Here is a 22,313-nt window from a genome sequence, read left to right on the forward strand (position 1 = left end):
TGGCCTAGAGCAGTGCTTCTTAATTCCAGTCCTCAGGCCTCACCAACAGGTCATGTTTTGAGGATTTCCTTAGTATTTCACAGGTGATATAATTATACTCAGTGCATCAGGTATTATCACAGCTGCGCTTTGTATGGGAAATCCTCAAAACATGACCTGTTGGTGAGGCCTGAGGACTGGATTTGAGAAGCACTGGCCTAGAGTGTCTGTGCATTAGGCTGGCACACCCTCTCTGTCCCTCCTCCCCACCCTCCTCATCATTAGGAACGCCCCCGGCAGGTATTCTCCTATTCGTCAGCTGTGTGAACACAGCACATGGGCTGGATCGTTAAGGCACCTGTGCAATGTTCGCTGCAAAGGAATAGGAAAAATCCTGCCAGTGGCATAGCTTATGGTAAAGAGGGTGGGGAGGAGGGACAGAGGGGTGGTGCAAAGTTAGGGCACAGATTCTCTAGACCACGCCAGTTTGACACAGGGCTGCAAGTTTAACCCTTAGGCGACCCTGGACGTACCGGTACGTCTAGGGCCGCCTCCAAGCGCTCAGAGCGGGTTCGCGTGGCGGCCGCGCTCTGAACCGCTGCGGTCCTGGGTCCCGCTTGTAGCCGGGACCGCGGCTATTAGCGGGCATGGTCCGATCGCCATACCTGCTAATACAGTAATAGGATGCAGCTGTCAAAGTTGACAGCTGTATCCGGTTACTTGATGCAGCCGTTCCCTGGTGTCTAGTGGGGAGGATCGCTTCCGGAGAAGTGATCCACACATCTTACCCCGTCGAGTGCCGGCTCGGCACTCGATTGCTTCAGGCTGCAGCAGCCGGAAGCAATCGATGTGCCTATCTCATCAATCTATGCTGCATATCTATGCAGCATAGATCTGTAAGATCAGTGCACTTATACTAGAAGTCCCCCAGGGGGGCTTCTAGTATAGGTGTAAAAGTACAAATAAAAGTGTTGTTATTAATAAAAATCCCCCTCCCCTAATAAAAGTCAGAATCACCCCCCTTTTCCCATATTATAAATAAAAATAAATAAACAAACAAACAAACAAACATGTTTGGTATCGCCGCGTGCGTAATCGCCCAAACTATTAATTAATCACATTCCCAATCTCGCATGGTAAACGGCATAAGCGCAAAAAAATCCCAAAGTGCAAAATTGTGCATTTTTGGTCGCATCAAATCCAGAAAAATTGTAATAAAAAGCGATCAAAAAGTCTCATATGCGCAATCAAGGTACCGATAGAAAGTAAACATCATGGCGCAAAAAATGACACCTCACACAGCCCCATAGACCAAAGGATAAAAGCGTTATAAGCCTGGGAATGGAGCGATTTTAAGGAACATATATATTTGTTAACAATGGTTTGAATTTTTTACAGGTCAAATACAATAAAAAGTTATACATGTTATATATCGTTGTAATTGTAACAACTTGAGGAACATGCATAACAAGTCAGTTTTACCCTAAAGGCGAATGGCGTAAAAAAAACAAAAAACAAATAAAAGAAATGCGTGTTTTTTTTTTCAATTTCACCACACTTTTGAATTTTTTCATAAAGTACACTGCGAAACCAGAAAAAAATTCAGCCTGTCATTGCAAAGTACAATTAGTGGCGCAAAAAATAAGTGCTCATGTGGGTTTCTAGGTGGAAAAATGCAAGTGCTATGGCCTTTTAAGCACAAGGAGTTAAAAACGAAAACACAAAAATTTTAAATTAGCCCGGTCCTCTAAGGGTTAAAAGTTGTTTTTTAGGACAATAACTGCATCCCCTGCCGAACGGACCCCAGGACAGATCTTTGATTAAGAGCAGCTATCGGAAGGTACAATTGGTTTGGGGGGGGCAGATTGTGGGTACAGAGTCACTTTAAATCACAAGAACAAGGGTCTTTTTCTCTCCTGTTAAACAGAGGGCAACTGAGCTTCCGCACTGCTCTATTTAGTACACAGGATTGGTAAAGGTCCCAGCAGTTGGACCTCCACTGATCACACACATCACTTTTCAAATGGATAGGTCATAAGTTTTGACTATGGGTGGGAAATCGCTAATGTAGTTACTGTTACGGACAGGAGACAGATCAAAAACAACCCCACCCCACCAACATTCAGATAAGGATATTGATGACCAACAGCTGATAAGCCAAACTATAAACTACAGAAAGCAGAAACTACAGAACCATATACCCTGCTATTTCTGTCCCTTTCCATTACTATATATTGGGTGTCTCTTTATATTTTCTTCTTTTAGTAGTGAAGAGAAAATAAACCGAAAGCTGAATCTTAAAACAAAAATGTTCACTTCACTTCCTTCAGAAACCAAAACAATAGAAGCAACCCTCTATGCCGGCAGCCAACAAATGAAATGTCACTGCAGAGCTGGCAGTCGGATCACAGGAGGCTGTTATACCCACTTACTGTATCTTTATTAGATTTTAATGCGCAGCTTTTGTTTGTCTGCCACCGCGCTCCATATAAACATGACAATTACCCTGTGTCTCGGGATTACGCAGTTGGGATGGAATGTCATGAATTTCCAGCATCCATTCCCCTTCAGCTTTTTCACCCCAGCAATGAACAGTCATGAATTCCCAGTTCTTGAAGCCTTCATTTGAGTAATCAAATGTCCTGTAAGACAAAACAGCTGCTTATTCAAGAAGTCCAGCCATAAACTCTATTAACTACTGCCCACACTGCGGCGGCCCATTGGCGGCCATTACATTTCATGTCTGACGCTTCAATACAAAGGCTGTGGGCAACAAGATAGTAAAATAAGTGTATGGCCTTGCACCCTTGTGCCAGCGACAAGGAGTTTGTATGCCATTGTATGGAAGCAGCTACATCTCGCCTAGTTAACATCACTAACCAGAGACACTGAACTGTCAGCGGGTTTTGCATTTTAAGAAGAAATTTCAAGCACCTTATTTAAACTGCTGCGGTTTAACTCTTATTGATGCCAACACAATGATGTTATTCTATTTCTGCGTCCATGCTGAGGTCTAATGGTTTTATTTCTGTGGTTCTGGCTCTGAACAAAAGCTATGGGGTTGAAGACAAGTTTATTTTACTTTAAAATGAGTCAGGGGGGAAAAAAAAACTTATTAAATGTAGTAAAGAAAAATATGAAATAAAAATCCTAGAAATTCCTCCCACAATATTTCCCCCCCTCTGCCTAAAAACCATTAACAAGACCGGCTATAAAGGAAATTGGCTACAGGTAGAGCCCCCCACACACACACACACTATTCGGTCTCCCATAGATAACCAGGAACAATAAGCCTTGCTAGCACATAGGTGGGAATTGGCAAGTACATTACATTTATTACTATTGTTCAATTTGAAACAAAATATTTTTGTTTAAAGGGATATTGCCATCTAGATAGCATATGCTCTATCCACAGGATTGGACAAAAGATCACAAGAGGTCTGACCACTGGGGCCCAAGAGAACTCCAGAATGGGGATCCTGAAATACATGTATGTGCGCCTTTGTGCCTTTCACTCTCTATGGAGCAGCCAAAGTGACATTCTTCTATCTTTGGAGGCTTCACAGAAAATGAATAAAGTTGTTCACACTACGTAAGTTCTGTAGTAATCATGGCCAATGTAACAATGGCCGTGATTACTATGAAATTTACGTAGTGCTGCCTTCTAAGGAATCCCGGCCGCAGTGTATACACATAGTATACTCTCTGGCCGGGATCCCTAGCGGCGCCGCAAGAAACTGACATGTCAGTTTTCTGCAACCGCTATTCACTGAATAGCGGCTGCAGAAAACCTGTCAGTGCACACAATGGAGCATGCGACTCCAGCCGCACGCTCCATTGTGTACATCGGGGAATGGGATGCAGGTGCGCACGGATCCGTCCGCGTCCGAATTCAGCGGCAGTAAAGATAATCTTTTCTGACAGCAGCCGGTGTCTTACAGAATGGGAACATAGCCTTAAAGTGAAACTGTCAGATACAATTCACGTTGTTCCGGTCGTTTTCTGGTCTCAGATGGGACTTGAGACATGACGTTGGCAGGGTTAAAGGGGCTGTCGGGTTTATACCCAGGGATGGGGCGAGTTAAAAAAGGAATATGTAGACAACCATCTCTACTAGAAGTGTCTCCTGACAAAATTAACAGATCATTTGATTTAATAAATGACAGTACACAGTATTTAAAGGGGAACTATTAGCAGGTTAGACAAACCCCATGCACTATAGGGACCCCACTCTCTATAGTGCACGGGGCGCTGAGGTTAAAGGTATGTCTCTTACCTTCATCCTCTGTGCACCCCGGGTGGATCAGGGCTTCAAACAGCCCTAGTGGACACAGCATTACATTAAAACTGCAGGGAACCAGCACAGAGGATTAGGGTAAGAGACATACCTTCCTCCTCAGCACCCTGTGCGCAATAAGGAGATGTCAACAGGTAAGATCTGTCTAACCTGCTTATAGTTCCCCTTTAACTATTTCCCACAAAATATATCTGATCAGCGATACATGCTCTATGACCTGCTGACTGCTGACAATGCTGCATGATAAAACTTATGGGTTCCCTTAGAAGATATTGCAGGTTGACCCAACAATTTCTAGTGAATATGCTCAACTTAAATATATAGTTTATAGCAAGTACTATAACTTCTATTAATCAACCATGCACTCAAATTCTTTTCATTTTTTCCCTAAATTGTAACCACGACATAGGGACAGACAGGTGGCAATCTGAACATCAGATTGGCTTGTTCATAGACTGCTATCATGTCAATGTGGGCCATATAGCAGCTGTGAGCATAAAACAATCCATTCTACATTCTCTAGCAACTCACCTGCGGGCCAGAAGTTGTGACTTTGTTCCCGATGGAGAAATGAGGTTTATCTGCAGGTCTCCTCTGCGTGGATGGGATATGGTAACTCTTACAACAACATGCTCCAGGTAGGCCACATGCTGCCCGCTGTGATCCGAACAGGCATTGGTCTGAGTGGTGGTGCGTATTAGCTGGTCAGCTCTGATGAATCTATACACACACAATAGAAAGAAATGACATTTTATAACATCTTAATATTCAGCTAGCACTAGTGGTCACCCAGATCCCTCAGAAAGTTCTGTTTTGCATTGATACATATAGTAGTCCTAGGTAAATATGTAATTTAAAAGTCTGGGAAAGCTAGGGTAAAACCTCTGCAAAAGGGGTATTCTGCAGAAAACAAAAATGTTTTTAAATCAACTGGTTTCTGAACAATATACACATTTGTAAATTAGTTCTATTAAAAAAAAAACCAACTCAGGTCTTCCGGTACTTATCAGCTGCTGTATGTTCTGCAGGAAGTGGTTTATTATTTCCAGTCTGACACAGTGCTCTCTGCTGCCACCTCTGTCTATGACAGGAACTGTCCAGAGCAGCAGCAAGTCACCATAGTAAACCTCTCCTGCCCTGGACAATTACTGACATGGACAGAGGTGGCAGCAGAGAGCACTGTGAAAGAATACTGGAAAGAATGCACCACTTCCTGCAGGACACACTGCAGCTGATAAGTACTGGGAGAGATTTACTTGAGATTTTTAAATAGAGGTAATTTTCAAATCTGTATACCTTTCTTGGCACCAGTTGACTTAAAGATTTTTTTTTTACGTGGAATACCTCTTTAATGGTGGCCATACTGATGAGTACCCGATGTTTCTAAAAAAGATAAACATATTTACTATTGCAAACATTTTTTCTGAGCTGGAAAAATGATGCATGAAAAAATATGATAAGAAAATCGCAAGACACTTTCCCCCCTAAGATACGAATACAGCAGTGCGTCCAGCTGCTTAAGGGTCACTGTTTCACAAGTCAAAGTAATGCACTGTACCGGGCCGAGGGCCTCTGCCCCTTTATTCCATTATTATTCGTCTAATTAAAAATGTCTTAATCTCACAAGTTTTGTGACGTGATCACAATCGTAATTCCACTATTACTGTTCTGAATTTACCACAATAGCCATATATATACTGTGTGAGTTTACACTATCATGTGTGCAGAGCAGGTGGTTTCTACCTATTTATTCTACAAGCAGATTTACTTTCCTCATTAGGCTTATTAATACACAGATGTCAGGGCAGAGTATCACACTGCCGATGGATATTACTGCATGTCATCACACGATTTGGGAAAGTGTTGAACACACCATGAATATTCAGTGTCCCATTTCTTTTAGAGTATTTTGCAATTAGTTCAGTTTTGTGAACAAACTTCCCATTTCACTTATTAAAGGGGTTATCCAGCGCTACAAAAACATGGCCACTTTCCCCCTACTGTTGTCTCCAGTTTGGGTGGGGTTTTGAAACTCAGTTCCATTGAAGTAAATAGAACTTAATTGCAAACCGCACCTGAACTGGAGACAACAATAGGGGGAAACGTGGCCATGATTTTGTAGCACTGGATAACCCCTTTAATCTGTTAAGGACTGTTCAATGTACAAGCACAGTCCTTAGAAGTGTACCACAAATTTAGCCAATATTAGGAATGAATATGAATATAACAATATGAATGGATGGATATATGGAATGGATATATAATATATCCACCCATCCATCTATCTCTAGCACTCACAGTAGATGCAGCTTGAAATGTCTTTGTTCCTGTAATCTAGTGGTGAGTGCTTGACTCCCCTCCCCCCCCCAATATTGTTATACATCTGTGCCTCCTTCTGGTGTTAGAGCACCACTAGCAGCTTTCATTACTCCTGTTGGGATATCCAGACCCTCTCCTACCTTGGTGCAGTAATTGTTTTTTTGCTGACCAGCTGTGTCTCTACTCCCACATAAATATGTATACTTTATCTATACATACACACCATATGTACACCAACTAGTAGTCAACAAGGGGATGAAAAGAGCGGCATATCCGGGGAAGGAGGCCGTTAAATTCTATTAGTTGAGACCAGAACTACCCTTTAAGCAATTGTAAGTAAAAAATACAAAACAAAAAAAACCCAACAAAACAGGATAGGAATACTGTAAACCTCGTATTGACTTATTACACTGCAATCTCACTGCCTTTTTTTCATTTTCTTAATCCCCTGCTCATCCTGGATTTAGGAGTCCATTGGGTGGTGTTAATGATTATGGGGAGCCACGTGGACCTACTTTCCTTGCAGTGGCTGACACTACTGCCACCAATTCGGTAATGGCAGACTAAATCTGATATTGGGAGTCATCTTCATGAAACAAAAGGGTGTATAGTATAAATATCCCAAGTCTGACAATACACAGAAATGTCAGACTAGCTCCTTTATATGGTAGATGTAGATAATATTATATATATATATATATATATATATATATATATATATATATATAAATAACATACATATACACATTTACAAAGTATGACTAAGCACAGAAGCTATTTGCGCCCTATGCTATTCCTTTAACACAACCAAAATCTAATAAAAAATGACCGCATTTTCTGGATACGGATGAACAATTGCAAATATGACTAACAATATTACAGCTGGCTCAAAGTCTGGTTTATAGAGCATCGGTACGAAGAAACAACATTAGGCAGGAGAAAAGTGATGACAAGAGAAGGAGAGGAGGGAGAAGGGCAGATCTGCAATCTAAGACCCAGAGTAACAAAATAATATTGTGTTAACCCATCAGTGTCAGCTGTGTTTGAACAGATTGCCGTACGCACACATTACCAGGCGACATAGTATGAATGCAGCTTTCACAAATTTCCTTGGAGGCTCACGGCCGGGACTGACAAAATTACTCCGATTAAAGGTAAATATTTTAGTGCAATCCCATGAGAACTCCAGGTATTTCATAGCACAACCTGATCTAGGGAGCTCCCCAAAACAGCACTCTATCTAAGGGTAAGAAACACTAGTGCTTGAGCTATGCAAGAGCTGGAAATGTCAGGCTTTTACCAAACTAGAACAAAGCAATGCACCAAGCAGTGAGGAGAAGGGATGACCACGGGGTATCATAATATACATTATGGTTACTAGACTACATAGTAAACTATTCTCTAACACAAAGAGCCTACAATGTACTGCAACTTCACAGACCACCATTTGGGGATAGAATATTTCACTGGAACTATGCTACAGCTTGTGACTATGAAAATCTTCTATGCCCACATAAGCTTAACCCCTTGTAATTTTTCTTTTCCTGTACGGATTTAATGGCAGATACACTTGACATCTCAGATTATTAATATAAAAGCTCGGGGGATTAACATAAATGGCTTCACTACGAATAAAAGTAGAATATAGATCTATGCATTAGTCTGATGATTTGTATCATACAAGGGTGACTGATAGAAGGACTAGAGTTATTACTTAGTAATCACTAAGTCCACTTATTATGGGAAATGCTCATCAAGTGCTTTTTTTCCCTGAATTTACTACTGCATCAAGGCTTCACTTCCTGGATAAAATGGTGATGTCACTTCCTGGATAACATGGTGATGTTACGACCCGACTCCCAGAGCTGTGCGGGCTGTGGCTGCTGGAGAGGATGATGGCAGAGGGATGCTCAGTGTCCCTCCAGTGCCCTGTGTCCCTCAGTGTCCCCCTGCCATCATCCTCTCCAGCAGCCACAGCCCGCACAGCTCTGGGAGTTGGGTCGTGACAACACCATGTTATCCAGGAAGTGAAGCCTTGATGCAGTAGTAAGTGCAGGGAAAAAGGCACTTTATGTGTATTTTCCATAATAAGTGTATATTGGTGATTTGTATAACTTTTTTTTTGGGGGGGGGGGGGGCAATACACTATTTTAATAAAACTTTTAACCGGACTTCTCCTTTAAAGAAAATTCTAGATAGACCCATAAACTAAGCACCAATCTCTCACTTTCACACATGGGCAAAGAGCTCCCTGCTCACCATGTGATCAGACTCCTTGCAGGAGATGGACTCCATAGATTTATAATGAAACCTGTCTTCTGCAATAAGCTGGAGTAAGCAGTGAGGTGGGAGAGAGAAGTACACAGCTGTATACTGCTCCCAGCTATATTTAGCGATCGGAAGAGGTTTCAGTCCAGAGGTCCTGGCCAATATAAACTGTTGACGTATTGAAAATTTATTTAAATGACAGAAATGCTTAAACCAGTGGATAAGAGCTCTTTAGGCAACATATAATAGTCTCTGAAAGTGAAAAATATTAAGTATACATCTATACATACTTCCCTTCATTCTAAACCAGGACAGGCCAAGAGGTTAATTCACCAAGTGAACAAGAATATGCCATACCACCAATAGTTGCTACAATACAATTGTTAAGGACATATTTAGTCCCCCCCTTCACATACATCCAACAGTCCAGCAATGTTAGGAGAACTAACGTTTGAACACGTTCATATGAAAAGGACAGTTCAAGCTATACTGAGCTGCAATCTGGATGCCGGACACGAAGGAGAGACGAACGCATCTTGCAGCATTCTTTCGTTTGTCATGTCAAAAAACTGATGGTTAAGGAAAAAAAAAAATAAAAGAATAGGAAGCCTGATGACAACTGATGCATTTTTGCCATCAGTTGTGGCATTAGCTTCTGGTAAAAGGAGGATGTCGGACCACCTGATGTGTGTGAACCCGGCCTTGCATCCCATAACAACCGGTTTTATCTTTGCTGACTCCGACAACCTCTCTAAAACAATGAAACCTTATCCACGTTTTATTTTAACATACATTTTGACATCTCACCTTGGTCGCCTGTCTGATGCTCCGACACACACGTGTTGAGGTGGCACTGTCTTCCACTTCTTCGCCTCAACCACCATCGCATCGGCATCCACCAATCCAAAGCCATAAAGATGGCTGACTGAAAAAAATAAAAGTCTGACAATTTTCTTTCCTTGACTATAAACACATTAAAAAAAACATGAATGGAAAACTGGAGATAACAAAATGTAAGAAAATATTTAGAAAAGCTTAGTTCTTAGTATCAGTAGGTAAGAGGAAATCTTCATTTAGTCTTGAATTGATTCCAGAATGGGGAACACTCTGTTCTACCAACAAAAATGTACTCAGCGCAATAACAGGACTTGTCCATATGGAAGCAATTAAATACATATATAATAATATAGCTATATGTACAAATAATGGCTGTGCGAGAGATTGCGCTCTACAAACATAGCTGGGATCCAATATCACGGGCACCTGCAGCAGGCCAAGGAATGTGCAGTGTTCTAGGTTTTGAGTAACTGAAGCTGACTGCGCTCGCTCTGACCCACTCAGAGGCCACACATTGAGAACTTTGGAAGCATGAATGTTTTATCAGCTGAAATGTGTGTAACATGAACACGGGTTCACAGATGAATTATGATAAATACGCTTGTCTTAAAAAATTTGGATCACGTTGTAACCAATTGTATCATACAGAGGAGTGCACTGAAAATACAAGAGGCCCAGAGCCAGGGAAAGAGAAGAGAAGTATACCAGGACTTCAGCTAATTGTTTCTGACCTTTACGTCCAGCTCCATTTGTTCTCCAGTCTGGAGCCCGAAGATGGACGGATCGGGAGGTCTTTACCAGTATATGCTGGATATCCCTCCAGTTGAGCATTGGACTGTGTATAAGAATAATAAAAAAAAAAAAGTCAATTCACTGTTTATTGCAGAATGGATTGATAAAAAAGAAAAAAAAAAGAAAAAGCTTTACTCATAGATTATCACTCCTACATCTGGCAGTCATGTTTCACACCCATTATGGATGGCAGTTTTATTAACAATGTTATAACATACAGAACTGCACACAGTCGTCTTTTCAGTGTAATTTCGGCTTGACAAATGTTATTTTTTTGGCCAAAATGTTATGAATTCTTACTGCCAGATTTTAACATTGATTTAAATTAAATACTAATATTCTCTACTCTGCTGACTTGGACTTTTGGATTTTGACCTATGCAGGGTGCTCTGGTTTACTATGAAAACCTTATGGTGAGTAAGAACTACAGACAAGGTTCCTGTACAGAATAGTAGCAACTGAGACAACTTACTAAACAGTCTAGTTCTAAGACAAACTTAGAAAGGTCGACTTTAAATATATCTGTTGCATCTGTAGAATGTCTCATCTAAATCTGCAGGTTGCATTTCGGTTTACACCAATTATTAGTTGACTATAGGCAAAGTTTTTGGAGCAAACTTTTTGCACATATGAGATAGGTGACATCAATGGTCCAACACACTCTAATGAGACCATCAAACTCGGTGGCTGGATTACGTGTGGTCACTCGTAATTTATGCCTCATATTAGGCGATTAGGGATAATTGTGGGTCTGAAAACCTAATTTACACCTTAGCAAGGAATGAACTGTCCCTTTCTCTTGACATCAATACCAAGTATATACTCATTTACTAGATATGTCATATGAATGTCAAGATGCTACCAACTTACTTTGCTTCTAATGCCAAAGCAAGAACACCGGCCACCATAGGAGCAGAGACTGAAGTCCCAGTGTGATCATCTGTGCACCTCTGTCTGAGATCCGTTGTGACCTACCAATTGAAGTTTCGACATTTAATAAGCTGTTATAGGCAAAATGATACATACACATTAATCATGGTTTCTGTCTTAACACAATGCAATTTAAAAAAAAAAAGTAATAATTTAAACTATATGGGCAACTATAGGTAAACTCTTCATCCTGAAATAAGTTTGGTCTTTATTAGGCTAGATAACCCTTACCACTTTCCGCCAAGAAACATGGCAGACATTGGTAGCATGGTTGGTGTTACAAACAGTATGGGGTTACCCTTTGTAAAGCAACATAAGGCAAGTCCTTAACTGTACAGCTGTCTTATAAAATGACTAGCTGTCTAGCATAAAAGTTATGACCACATAGGCAGACTACTCAAAATCAGTTTGACCCTTTCTTTGCTTTTAGTGCCAATTTTGATGATGTGGATTTTCCTATGGCTTTTCAGGTGTTCTGTTGTTTTTTCCGCTTTTAAATGGAGCTGTTTTTAAAATCACATTTTTTCAAGTCTCTTAAAAAAAAATTTTTTTTTAAACATCCCCCACTGAAGTCAGTGGGAGAGGGAAACCATATTTACCTGTGCAAACAAATTTCCGCCGTATTTTCAATATAACAACACACTCCACTAAAGTCCATGTGAAATCGGATCGCAATGCACACACTACATAGAACGACAGTAATGGATTACCACCATCTAAATAATGAACATGCTCATTATTTATGACCTGCTTTTGCAAAATACAGCAGTTTTTTGACCTGATTTATTTTCACTTAAAATTATGACCGTATTTTGATATTTATATTTTACATAGTCTAAAAGTAGAAACTGCTCCAATCTTAAAGGGGTATTCCCATCCACCAGACTTTTGGCATATCAACTATCAAAGTCCTCCGACCTGTTTGTGACCACCAGAGGTGGCAGGGAAGTCAAAAACAGTAGAGCTAGCAGTTTTACATAGTTAGTTTAACTCCTACTGACAGTAATGAGAGTTTCGTAAACACCATCTTGTGCAGACTGTCCTGTTTCGATTACTCAGTGTTACAGAAATAGCATAGATCGCTGTTCTATGCCGTTTATGCAACTCTTATTAAAGTCAATAGGAGTTATGTAATTTGTGTAAAAGAGGCCGTGAATAAAATACAGTATCTGGCGCTCTATATCAAATTGCTATTTTCTACAGTAGTCGTACATCTTTTGGGCGCAATCAATATTTTTCAATTTAGTTAAGACGTACTGGCACCATGGAGCGGATCAGTAGTTACTTGGCTGCATTCTCATGACCATTGGCTGAGCCAGTGTATATCCTCCGAGTGTTCTGCTAAGATCAGAGCTAGGAAACACAAGCAAATTGGACTTCCCAGAATGCTTAGCAAGAATCATGGATAATTTAGTCGGCGAGAGCCAACATTACCCATCTGTGATTAATACAAACACTAATGACTGCACCTGTTCGTGGAGCGATACATACTGGGTCCTGCGCAATCACGGCCTATGCATTTTTTATAAGATATGTGGCAAACCTGCGCAATTTCCCGGAGCAGAATGCTTCCAGTCCATAAAATTAAAAACTTCAGAACGATATATATGGCAGATTTCAGAAAGCTTTACAAAAACACCGCTCTTGTTTCATTAATGATTTAAAAGGCGGCTCAGGTTATTTTGGAACTCACGCTGGGTTTCTTCTCTTAGGGCGAAGTTGTGCCTTATGAAATATACGGGATCATGTTGCATATTAAGTGGCATGCAATTACAGCACAAGTCTGACAGGAAAATACTTCAACTATTTGTTAGTCTTTCCTTTACTGAACGATTAAACTCATGAATCCTCGGCAATGGTAACAAAACAAAAACATTACATGGCTGAGTGCTTTTTACTCATATATGGAGCACATTTAAAGGCGAGACATTTATCTGAGGCCATAAATACCCCGAGCTGAAGACTGAACCTGAAATACCAGGTACACTAATTACGGCCCGCTCTCGCCATCCTTCCGCCCAATTAGTGAGGCACACAGTCTGGAGTGCCCGTCCTTTAATGTCTAAATGGAAATATCTGGTGAAGCCCTGAACACACTTCAGAAATAGTAAATGGGTAATTGGATGTCAGTCCAGCTGCAAGAATATCGAAGGATAGATTGAGAATCTTTTCAAGTCATTAACCGAGTGGTCAAAATAAATAAAACAAGTGAGGAGGTTCCTTCTCTCTAATGTCACCACTTGTTATTGAGACTCAGAAATGTTTTACATCAATGATCAATTGCTGCAATGTGCACAAGATAGATATCCTGCTAACAAATTATATTCCGGAAATTGTGGACTTGGCAACAATGAGGAAATCTGAACTACACTACAAGTATTGTATTGCCCCCCAAAAGTTATACAAATCACCAATATACACTTATTATGGGAAATGCACATAAAGGGCTTTTTCCCTGCACTTACTACTGCATCAAGGCTTCACTTCCTGGATAAAATGGTGATGTCACGACCAGACTCCCGGAGCTGTTCGGGCTGTGGCTGCTGGAGAGGATGATGGCAGGGGGACACTGAGGGACACAGGGCATTGGAGGGACACTGATCATCCCCCTGCCATCATCCTCTCCAGCACTTTAATAAAAACTTTCACCGGACTTCTCCTGTAATAAGTTCTGCCCATAGTGGTTGCATTGGGAAGTGGAACCTAGAACTATTCATGAAAACTTCAAATTTGAAAATCTATGCCAATATTTTATGGTATGTGTGGATGGTGTCTTGAAAATTCTAACATATATTCTTATTTCCAACAAATCAGTTGGAATACTGCAAACAAACAGATTAAACCAGCACTGTCATTCATATTAAAATTCTGACAGGACAAAAGCTAAGATTGTAACAGGTCTCAGTCCTGCTGCGTTCCAGAAACCCTGTGTGATTTCGTTTTTAAACTGTAATTTTATTCAATAGATTTGTTTTCAATAGCAAAGTAATAAAAATAAGTTACACATCATTTTTGTTGCAAAAACAATACTAACAGGAAACAAATACTGAAGGTTCAGCCTGCTCAACCAATCACTGAGCGGCCGTCTGGCAGCGACAGTCCGCTCAGCCAATCACTGGCTGTGGTGTTGTCCTGTCTTAATCAGTCATTGGCTGAGTGGGCTTTCATTGGCAGATTATTCTGGTCTGTGGAGGCGGGATCGGTCAGTTGGGGACTAAAGATGATGGAGAACACCAGGGGAGCGAGGAAAGGTAAGAATAGGCTGATTGTTATGTTCTCTGCCTGGGCAGCAGAATATTCAAAATGTAATTCTGAGGGAAATACCCCTTTAATAACTATAAAACTAAATAGATCATAGAGAAGTCAGTGTTAGAAAACAGTTAAGGAAGGGGGATGTCAAGGCAATGGAACACTAAGAAAACATAAATGGGGGCTGTTGATAGATGAGGGGATTCCTAAACAGATACCTCTACCATGTAATGTCGTGGGTTTATTTCTGAATTCAGTATGTGTCCCAAGGGTACCAGACTGCGTCAGAGATTTCCATCTTGTTACTTAACGTGGTTAGGTGCTCCATATAAAAGACATCTTGCAATAGGGCATATATGTCATTATCAGGTGGAGGTGGAGGTCACTTCCAGTGTTATACTATTAGGCAGTGAGATGCTGTAAGGTGAAGCAGCAGTTTTAGAGGTTTCTTTTTACCCAATCATTCAGAAGGGAAATTGAATAGGTCAACTACTGGATCCTAAATATATGTAAACTTGTTATCTCCTGTATAAGGGTATGTTCTCACTATGGAATATGCGGCAAAAGTTACGCCTGTGCCATAGACTCAGTGATATTCTAAAATGAAATCTGACATCCAAATGGCGGATTGAGCTTCAGAATATCATTGAGTCTATGGGACAGGTGGACCTTCAAGTGGAGTCCGCTGCGTGTGTGTTCTGGAGTGGTAACACATACCCTAAGGGTCTGAACCATTTCCCAAACGGGGACAAAAAGGGGACAGGACCAAGAAATGTGAGGCAGAGATCCTGCCATTGTTTAACTTCTCCAACAGGTGATGGGTATGCTTGGATTGATTGCAAGCAAGACTACTGCTACTAAAGACTCTCTCCAAGTCTAAAGACTCTCTCCAGAAACAGCACCACCCCTGTCCTCAGGTCAAATGTGGTATAGCAGTTAAGCTCCATTCTCTTCAATGGAACAGAGCTGCAAAACTGAGGAAAGGAGAGGCGCTGTTTATGGAAGAAAGTGGCAACAGCTTTAAGTAGAACAGAGCGGTTTCCTTTCATAAACAGAAGGTACCCATGGGAGTATCAAAATCTTCAGCTTTGTCATCCATGAAAGGTCATTCTACAAATGGTCACCATTTAATACTACATTTGGCCCATTTTGTACTGTAGGGGCTTTATATGTATTACATCAATTATGGAGATATCATATACAATAACTTACTATTTTCCTTTCATAAAAGGCACCACTGCTATAGGTTGTAGCCAGTGTAGATGCACATTCTTCCAAATACCATGGTTTGTATCCATTTTCTGTGGTGCTACTGATGGAGATTGTATAGATGCTGTTGGTATAGCCATCACAGGAGCAGTAGTCCCCTTCACGACCACCATTTCCGGATGCCCAGACAAAGATGGAGCCCAGTCCTTTACGACCCTATAAGCCAAAACAACTTTATTTCAGTTACACTTTCTGGGTACCCACTAAAAAAGATTTGCACATGCAATGATATAGTCAGATTTCTTATTGTCTTGTATGAATATTTTAATATTTTTGTAAAAAATATTAACAGATGCTTAAAAAAAATACCCTTAAAATCCAGCTATCAGCGATGTCCCACAAGTGCAAACTATTAATATAGGCGGGGCAGAGTGTCCTGATGCTTCGTGGCCCAATGCCAGGACTCTCCTGGGAGCTCTGGATGAATTCTAGGCCTGTACAGCTGTGGCTTTGTTCTCTGTCGAGAACAGAAACTGGGGACACTGACGACTTCCCCGGAACCTTAAATAATAGCCGGCCTGGGTGCCTCCCCTATGTGCATTATCACATCACTGCAGCATGTGACACGCGTGTCAGCCGTTCACGCCCTTACCATATGGACTCATGTAATGGAGAATTATGTTTTATTAAGTCATGCCATAACTAGAATAAGTCTATTAGTCATGTATCTCCCTCTGCTCTGAGGATAGAATAGCTGCTCATTGCTCTGTGGGTGGCGTAAGCTCTAAACAAGGAATACAACAACATTAACTCTAAAGCCCTTTTGAAAAACGAAATGTCCTGGATAAAGGCAGTATAAACATAGTAGGCATAGTCAAGTGGCACTTCTTTAAGGTTGGGGTCACATGTGCTAAGAAGCAGGAACACCATGACAATAAAAAATAGAAACAAACATTGCAGTTTTGTCCATGGTCAATCCCTGCAAGGAGATCCCAGTGGCCTGGTCCATTTTTCAAATTGCCACCTTGTTCCCTTGTTTCTTCATATCCTCATATGCAAATCGGTCTGTCTATGCACTGGAGGGGAGCCCGCCACCCCTAGTGTACCGATATCTCCTCCCCTCAGTCACACACATCCTTCATGATCAAGTCTGGCTGCATCACCGAGTGGGGGGGGGATGCAGGATGATTTTATATTTATATATATTTTTTTTTATATCCTTAGTAGTACATTTACTTTCAATGTGCAATATCACTTTAAAAATTACAGCAATTAACATTATTGCCTCGAAGCAGTAATGTCTTGGCTTTGAACTTGACCAAGATCCTCATCTGCATGATTTCTCTTCAGGTAATATAATTACCTCCCAAACTTCAAAAGTCGAACAGAAGGTACTGGCTTGTGCTTTAGAGTGTCTGCACTAGGTTAAACTTGGTAACCTAACTGGTGACAGGGAAGAATATGTTTGGTGGCAACCTCTGCATAGGTTGAATATGTTGGTATAACAAAAGTAACATAAAAAACTTAAACATTAAGAATAACATTGAGAATACGCAATACTATAGAATCCTGTTTTTTTTTTTTTTTACATTCAATAAAAGATATTAAAGCTAATAAAAGGTTATTCCGCTCAAACACAACTTTTCATATGCTTCTGCCCATGGTGAGACGAACAATATCCTTCCTTACTTGTTATTATTTATTCAGTCTCTTTCCCACAGTTCTGAGCTGCTGTTTTTTTTTTTTTTTTTTTGCTAAAGACACAAAAAACTGCGTGAGCTTTTATCTCGGTCTCCCTCTCCTCCCCCTCCTATCTGAGAAGCCTGAGGTAAACAAGTCACTGTCAGGCTGTATCTGCAACTTTGTAGCTTCTTTGTAATGCCAGGAGGGTTAATCTGAGGTCAAGTTGCTGATGAACTTACTGTGATTAATCATCCCAGCATTACTAAAGGCCCTATTCCACTAACAGATCTGACGACAGATTATCTGCCAAAGATTTGAAGCCAAACCCAGGAGTGGATATGGAAAGAGGAGAAATCCAGTCTTTCCTTTATGACCTGTTCTCTGTCTATAGTCTGTTCCTGGGTTTGGCTTCAAATCTTTGGCAGATAATCTGTCGTCAGATCTGTTGGTGGAATAGGGCCTTTAGTTGCTAAAGAGTTGCAGATAGAGACTTGTTTACATTAGCCCTCTTAAAAGGGAGGGGGAGATGGAGTGAACAGCTCACACAGTTTGTTTGTTTCTTCGGTGAAAAGCAGCAGCTCAGAACTGGGGGAAGGAGACTAAATTGATAACAACAAGTATGAAAGTACTGTTAGTCTCACCATGGGCAGCAACATATTAAAAGTTATGCGGTTCAGGGAAGAAACAGAGTGCTGCACCTCACACCTATGGCTGATACTAGTGCCGCTAGGCTAAATAAAAAACACATCAGAATTTTGTGTATGAATTGATCAAGCCATACTGCCCCATGTACCTCGTGCCGGTATCTGATACACATGGGTCCCTACACTAAGTCCACACCGTGCCAGTCAGTGGCCACCAACCCCGCAGGCACGCACAGCCAGGGAACGGGGGCCATGGGACGGCCCCGCGACCCCCATGCCACAGGACCAGACCCAAAAACACCACACCAGAGCCCGGCCAGCACCGCCGGCGGAGAAGGTCGCCCCCAAACAGCACAAGTCTGGATAAGGTATTACACTCACCATAGCTGCAGCAAACAGAATGGGAAAAAACAGGAGGGATTAAAACCATGTGCACTCAGGTGTCTCCTGCTAATTGCGGTCATGTGGGTCTCACCAGGAGGAGTGCAATACACGGAGAAAAGAGAGAAACAAAATGCGGTTCAGGGAAGAAACAGAGTGCTGCACCTCACACCTATGGCTGATACTAGTGCCGCTAGGCTAAATAAAAAACACATCAGAATTTTGTGTATGAATTGATCAAGCCATACTGCCCCATGTACCTCGTGCCGGTATCTGATACACATGGGTCCCTACACTAAGCTACATTAAAAGTTATGTTTAAGCGGAATACCCCTTAAAGGCTTTGTTCATGGAGGTCACAACAGTACCAGATCTGTAGCACAGTGGACCACAACAAGGACCAATCAGGTTCCCCTTAGGTATCCTTTACTTTCTGGTAAAAAAAAAAAAAATAACAAACCTGCAGGAAGCTCCTAATGGAGTGTATGACATGTGAAAATAGAACAGAGTACATTTTACTACTCACTTTAGAACAAAGAAAATGAATGCCTCACCTTCTTTATGCCATCTTCAAATGCTTTTTTGGCCAGAGGCCCGGGTCCATCCACAGTCTTGCCATCATCATCAGGCCCCCAACTTGCACTATAAATATCAATGTAGTCGGGTCGGATGCCCAGAGACTTTGCTTCAACAACATCCGTCACATCTCCATCCAACATGCGGATTCCTGAAAGAAATGCAGAGGCTGCACCTTATTTTCTGCTTCTCTATAAACCAAATTACTGTATACTGTTCAAGCTTTGATAGAGATACATTGAGCTTCCAGAATTAATCTTCTCCTCAAATCCACACATAAATACAGTGGTACCTTGTTTTAAGAGTAACTTTGTGAGCTCTTAAACCAAAATGCTCTTAAACTGTTTTTCAAAATTGTGATTTGGTTTAAGAGCATTGCATTGGTTTGGGTGGGAGGGGGAGTGGAGGAGGGACATGGTCTGCATAGCGGGGTCTACAGCACTGTACTCTGACCCAGGAAGTCTCCCTCACCTTCCAAATCATAGCAGATCCATGTCAGACTGGGGCTTGCATCAGGGGACAGGACTGTGGAGGTAATCTCTCCATAGCTGTAACCCCTCTCTCCCCGGACAGAGTGTGCTGCATGTATGTGCCCACATCTGTCCTGCTCATTCCTTCATGCTCTCTGCAGTCTCTGTCAGCCCTTGTGTTCCCCATCCTCTCCATTACTGTAACTTATAATATCACATATTCTGCTGTTTCTCATTGTTTCTGTCATTTGTTTTTACATGTTATTCAGACTAATAAATTATTATTTTTGGGGTGTGGAACCAATTGTCTGCATTTCTATGATTTCTTATGGGAAAACTTGCTTTGGTTTCAGAGTGGATTTGGATTACAAGCACGGTCCTGGAATGAATTATGCCCGTAATCCAAGGCACCGCTGTATAGTGAATTCTCTTTTTCATGAACCAATAAGACTAATGATGTGGCTACCATTTCAGTGCTACTGCGGGTGTTTAGGAGATTTCCCCACTTACATATCATTGCCCACTATAACACAAATATTTACAGGGCAATAAATTAAAATTACATTTATTGATGACCTATCCTCAGGAAAGGTGTCAGTACAGTAGCACGAAAATGTTAAGTAAATCTGTACTACCCCGATACCTACCCCCCCAAACTGTCGATACCTTTTTGTACACTTCATCCCGCCAGATCCGGTCTGGGGGTCAGCAAGTTTTATTTCAGCAGCGAGGCATCAATGAGGTGGGGCATAAGTGAGGCAGGGCCTAGATAATTTGTGAACTAGACCTGCAGTGCCTCTCTCCCAGCTTCCCTTAATTTTCAGAACACCCCTGGGCTGGATGGAGGAGGCAGCTAGAGAGACGCTGCAGGCCTAGGACATGGAAGCTCTAGGCCCAATCTTATTGACTTCCTGTGCCCCCAGGGCCTAACAAAGTTTCAGAGCTTCTGGCATCATCGTGATGTCAGGAGTTCCAAAGTCCATTCCATGGCACATCATCCATGCATGGACCATAACTGTAGCATACAGTAGCATACAGCTGATCAGTAGGTGTTGGCAACCCAACTTTCTGAAATTGATGACCAAACCTGTGGGTAGTTTATCAAAATGTGGCCTGGCCAACTTCAACATACATACGAGTAAATGCATGTACAAATACACATCAGTACAAAGGAATGTGAATGGTGTCAATCTTCATACAGAATGTAGAGTATATTGACATTACATAAACAGGAGACTAAATACATGTAGACATCTTAGAATTTGCAGGGAGCTTCTGTATGACTGTTTGTATTCAACACAAACAATTTGTCAATCAAGAGCCGCAGAGCGCTGGGCGTCAACCCTTCAAGGAGCTTCAATGACAGCCAAATTAGCCGCATATCTGCTTTCCTAGAATACAGGAACAACGAAGAAACAAGTACAGGGAATTTTTAATAGCTCAACAGTAGAGATGACTCAAGGACCATGATAATGTGGTGGGGCAAGTTCTCATGGGAAACTCTTCCTCAGAACAGAACATACGTCATTTGAGTTGAACAGCCTGTATTTCATAAACCTATGAAACCAAACCAGAATGGTTTTCTATGTCAAAAGTTTCACTATCTATAACTGATTTATATAGTTCAGCATCATGACAAGCAGTGTTTTTCCATTGCCTTTTGTTACCGACTACTTATCCTCAAGATAGACTACCACTGTCAGATAGGTGGGGAGTTTCATACTCAGCACCCTACCAATCAGCCATACACTATAGTCACTGCTCCCACGTACACAGGAAAAGGAGCCCAAAGCAGATAGCTTTGTACCTTGTGTAGTGGCTGTGCTGGGATGCTCAGTTTACTGTGGAGGCAAAGTGACTCTAGCAAACATGAAAAATTGGCAGGGGTCCGGACCTTTACCTATCAGGTACAGGTTGCCAACTCCCCATCTAGTAAAGGCCACCAATGAAAGAGGATAAGTATCAGGCTGTACATATATAAATGTGATGGCAGAATTGCCAAGTTTTATGAATTCAAACACAGGACAGAGTATGACAAAGTTACTATGACTTTCCATCCAATGGTCTTCCAGTGGGTATATGGCGGACAATCTGGTAACTGTAGATGGATTAACCATTGAACAACAAATCCTCTAATAGAGGATGGTTTTGCGGACAGTGCTATACACATCCTAATGCACGATGGCCAGTACAGTTGGTCAGATTGGCCATGCACGACTAAAAGGGAACCAGTCACCAGGATGGATGTTTGGCTGGGTTCATACTAAGTTTTTGCAATCCGATTTTTTGCAAAAAACGGATGACAAACTGATTAAAAAAACAGATGCAACTGTGTGCATCCGTTTTTCAATTGACTTCTATTAAAAAAAAAACAAAAAAAACTGATCAAAACGGATCCGTTTTTTTTTGGAAGGACCTCTTTTTTGTGTCCGTAAAAAAAAAAAAAAAAGGATCCTTTATTTTTTTATAATGGAAGTCAATGGAAAAACTGATCAAAACGGATGCACAAAGTTGCATCAGATTTTTTCCATCAGTTTTTCATACTTTTTTTTGCAAAAAACAGATTGCAAAAACGTAGTCTGAACCCAGCCTTATAAAACTAATAGCAGTGCCCAATGAAAGTTTTTATAAGGTTCCTACCATCAGGGCCATATTAACAGCTGCTGCTGCCCTAGGCAC

At 41.3% G+C, this 22,313-nt stretch overlaps 1 protein-coding gene across 3 annotated transcripts in view; it reads right to left on the reverse strand.

Moving 5' to 3' along the window:
* The window catches only part of PCSK6 (proprotein convertase subtilisin/kexin type 6), a 319,024-nt gene that overhangs the window by 35,255 nt on the left and 261,456 nt on the right, over positions 1-22,313 (reverse strand). For all 3 annotated transcript variants that reach the window (XM_069985423.1, XM_069985426.1, XM_069985416.1), the window contains 7 exons: positions 19,143-19,315; positions 15,884-16,096; positions 11,363-11,463; positions 10,432-10,535; positions 9,671-9,788; positions 4,808-4,996; positions 2,485-2,621 (listed from right to left, as the gene is read on the reverse strand). In XM_069985423.1, coding sequence (XP_069841524.1) covers positions 2,485-2,621; positions 4,808-4,996; positions 9,671-9,788; positions 10,432-10,535; positions 11,363-11,463; positions 15,884-16,096; positions 19,143-19,315 — 1,035 coding nt within the window. The remainder of the gene's footprint in view (positions 1-2,484; positions 2,622-4,807; positions 4,997-9,670; positions 9,789-10,431; positions 10,536-11,362; positions 11,464-15,883; positions 16,097-19,142; positions 19,316-22,313) is intronic.

This window comes from Dendropsophus ebraccatus, chromosome 1 (genome assembly GCF_027789765.1).
Source record: "Dendropsophus ebraccatus isolate aDenEbr1 chromosome 1, aDenEbr1.pat, whole genome shotgun sequence".
Lineage (NCBI taxonomy): Eukaryota > Metazoa > Chordata > Amphibia > Anura > Hylidae > Dendropsophus > Dendropsophus ebraccatus.